Source organism: Buceros rhinoceros, unplaced genomic scaffold, assembly GCF_000710305.1.
Source record: "Buceros rhinoceros silvestris isolate BGI_N320 unplaced genomic scaffold, ASM71030v1 scaffold7777, whole genome shotgun sequence".
Lineage (NCBI taxonomy): Eukaryota > Metazoa > Chordata > Aves > Bucerotiformes > Bucerotidae > Buceros > Buceros rhinoceros.
This window is the reverse complement of record NW_010420378.1, coordinates 9,292-11,599: the sequence shown is the minus strand read 5'-3', so window position 1 is coordinate 11,599 and position 2,308 is coordinate 9,292. Positions and strand designations below refer to the sequence as shown.

Below are 2,308 nucleotides of genomic sequence, written 5' to 3'. Positions count from 1 at the left end.
AGCTGTCTGCGCACCGCGACGCTCATCGCATTCCCGCCTTTGCTTCTTGCAGGTCACCTTTCCCATCAGGGTCTTCTTCCTCCTGGGGGTGGAAATCCTGATTGTCACCAATGCTGCTGGGGGCCTCAATCCCCACTTCCAAGTGGGGGACGTCATGTTCATCAGAGATCACATCAGCATGTTCGGCTTGGGAGGGCAGAATCCGCTGCGGGGACCCAACGATGAGCGGTTGTGAGCCGTTTCCTCCTCAGCCGCAGGCGGGGCCTGCCAGTTGCACCTGCTGGCAAATATTTACCGAGAGGTAGAGTTTGGCTCCAGCTGCCCCTGAGGGAGGAGTTGAAGCAATAGCTGTGTGCGCTGTGCCACCTGCCTTGCCTTCCCCAAGTAGTATTTGAAGCAATGGTTTGGGGCGCGGTCCCCCCTGCCTTGCCTTCCCCAAGCCCCTGCCTTGGCAGCTGCTTGCTCTTACAAGCCTGTGAGGACTTGAGACGCAAACCTCCAGAAGGTTTTGTTTTATAAAAGAAGGCTTCTGATCCTCATCCGACACGGCCAGTCGTACCGTCTGCTGAAGAGACCCGCTGCTGTCTCTGCTTGTCAGTCCCTCTCTCTGCTAGTTGCTCTTCACTGAGCAGCCCAGTGAACTGCGGTGTCACCAGCCTGCATTTATCAGCAGTCGTTGCTGGTGTGATGGAACGGCCAGGCAGTGAGCTGATAGCAGAGCAAAGATAAAACCTCTCAATCTTCTGAAAACCATCTCGGTACCCAGGTCATTAAACTGGGGTGCCTATGTTTGCATTGTGTGTTCACTGAAGGCATCAGTCTGATGAGAGGTGGTTGTCCTGGCGGCCTCTTGGGAGACCTCTAGATCTACAAAAACGACCTGCTGCAGGTGGAGCTGGGAAATCAGGTTTCCTCTACTAGCTGTGTAGCAGGACCGTTACCCTATGGCCAGTGCGTGGGTGGGGGAGGCTTGTAACATCCTCACCCTAGGACTGTGGTTGCCACCAGACGCAGAGTTGCTTTGAGCAACTGGACTAGATGACCTTGACGTTACTTCCCATCCAAATTAATCTATGATCCTGAAACCCTCCCAAGGCATTGCCAGACTGGTAGGGTGGAAGGCAACCAGCACTAGCAAGGTCATATCACTGAGATGGACGTTCCAAATGGTCGAGTGTTTACAAAAAGAAGCTCCTGGGCTCTCAAATGGAGCTAAAAAGGGCATGAGGACATGTCCACTGGGGATTCAGGCTGAGCAAAGGAAAGCACATCAGGTGCCAGGGAAGTCAATATGGAAGCAGCCAAGATCCAGAGCGGTCAGAGCCTCTACGGAAGCTAAGAAAGAGGCTGGATTGTGATAAGGAGGTAACAGCAGAAAGAATTATTTCCTCACCAAGGTGGCAGGAGCGAAGCCGGATGAAAGTGTGGTGTGTGAAGCCGGAGGACAGGCAGTGGAGGTGGTAGGTTTTGAGCATAGAGTGAGTTTAGCTAACAAGGTGGTTACATTCATTCTTGGGTTGGTACCTTCATCTTGAAGAAAGGACATGTTTGCAGGGCAGGCACCTGGACTGTCCTGGGATCTCTCTGAAAAGGAAGTTCTGGCTGAGAGTAAGGTGCTCTGCCCGGCTTCCTTCCTGCTGTAACGCCAGCCCTGGCTTCTGCTTCTGGAGAAGTCTGAAAGGTGCTACAGCTGCCTCAGGAGAAATAAACACTGTTCTGTGAATCCAGTGGCAAGAGGACAGTACCCAGCGAGTCCAAACATCTTTACATCTTTGTAGGTATTGGTGTGGGTTGGAGCAAAAGCCCAGAGGCCGCCTGGAGGAGTATTTAAAGCTCTCTCTGGACTTGCATAACCACTTAGGGACAGGAGGAGAAGCGCCAGCCAAGCAATAACTGCATCTGGACACCTTTCAAAGGCAGCATAGCTGTCTCATTGCTTCCTGGTGAAGACTGCAGTGCTCTGAGAGGTGACTTTTGTGCTGCTGACCGAGGCATCGAAATGGGCAAAAGGTCCTTATGAATCAGCTTTCAAAGTGTTGCAGAGCTTCAGCTGAGTAACCTCCTCTCAGATCCAGCGCAGCCACCAGGAGGGATTTATCTAAGCACAACTGAGTAAAACTAGAGGTAATGAAGTCGTGTGGAGAGGGGATGTACTGCAAGAATCTGAGGATGGAATTTAATAAATCAGAGATTGGCTTCCGCATTGCCAGCCGTCCTTCAGGAAAGTGCTTTTCATGGTGATGAATAGTTATTGCCTTAGACCAGATGGGAAAGTTTGGTTTTTATTTACGGAATATTTGGTGTTTAC

General features: G+C 51.5%; 1 protein-coding gene across 1 annotated transcript in view; it reads left to right on the top strand.

The window, feature by feature from the left end:
* The window catches only part of PNP (purine nucleoside phosphorylase), a 19,060-nt gene that overhangs the window by 14,171 nt on the left and 2,581 nt on the right, over positions 1 to 2,308 (top strand). The window contains exon 4 of the mRNA XM_010139289.1: positions 53 to 228. Coding sequence (XP_010137591.1) covers positions 53 to 228 — 176 coding nt within the window. The remainder of the gene's footprint in view (positions 1 to 52; positions 229 to 2,308) is intronic.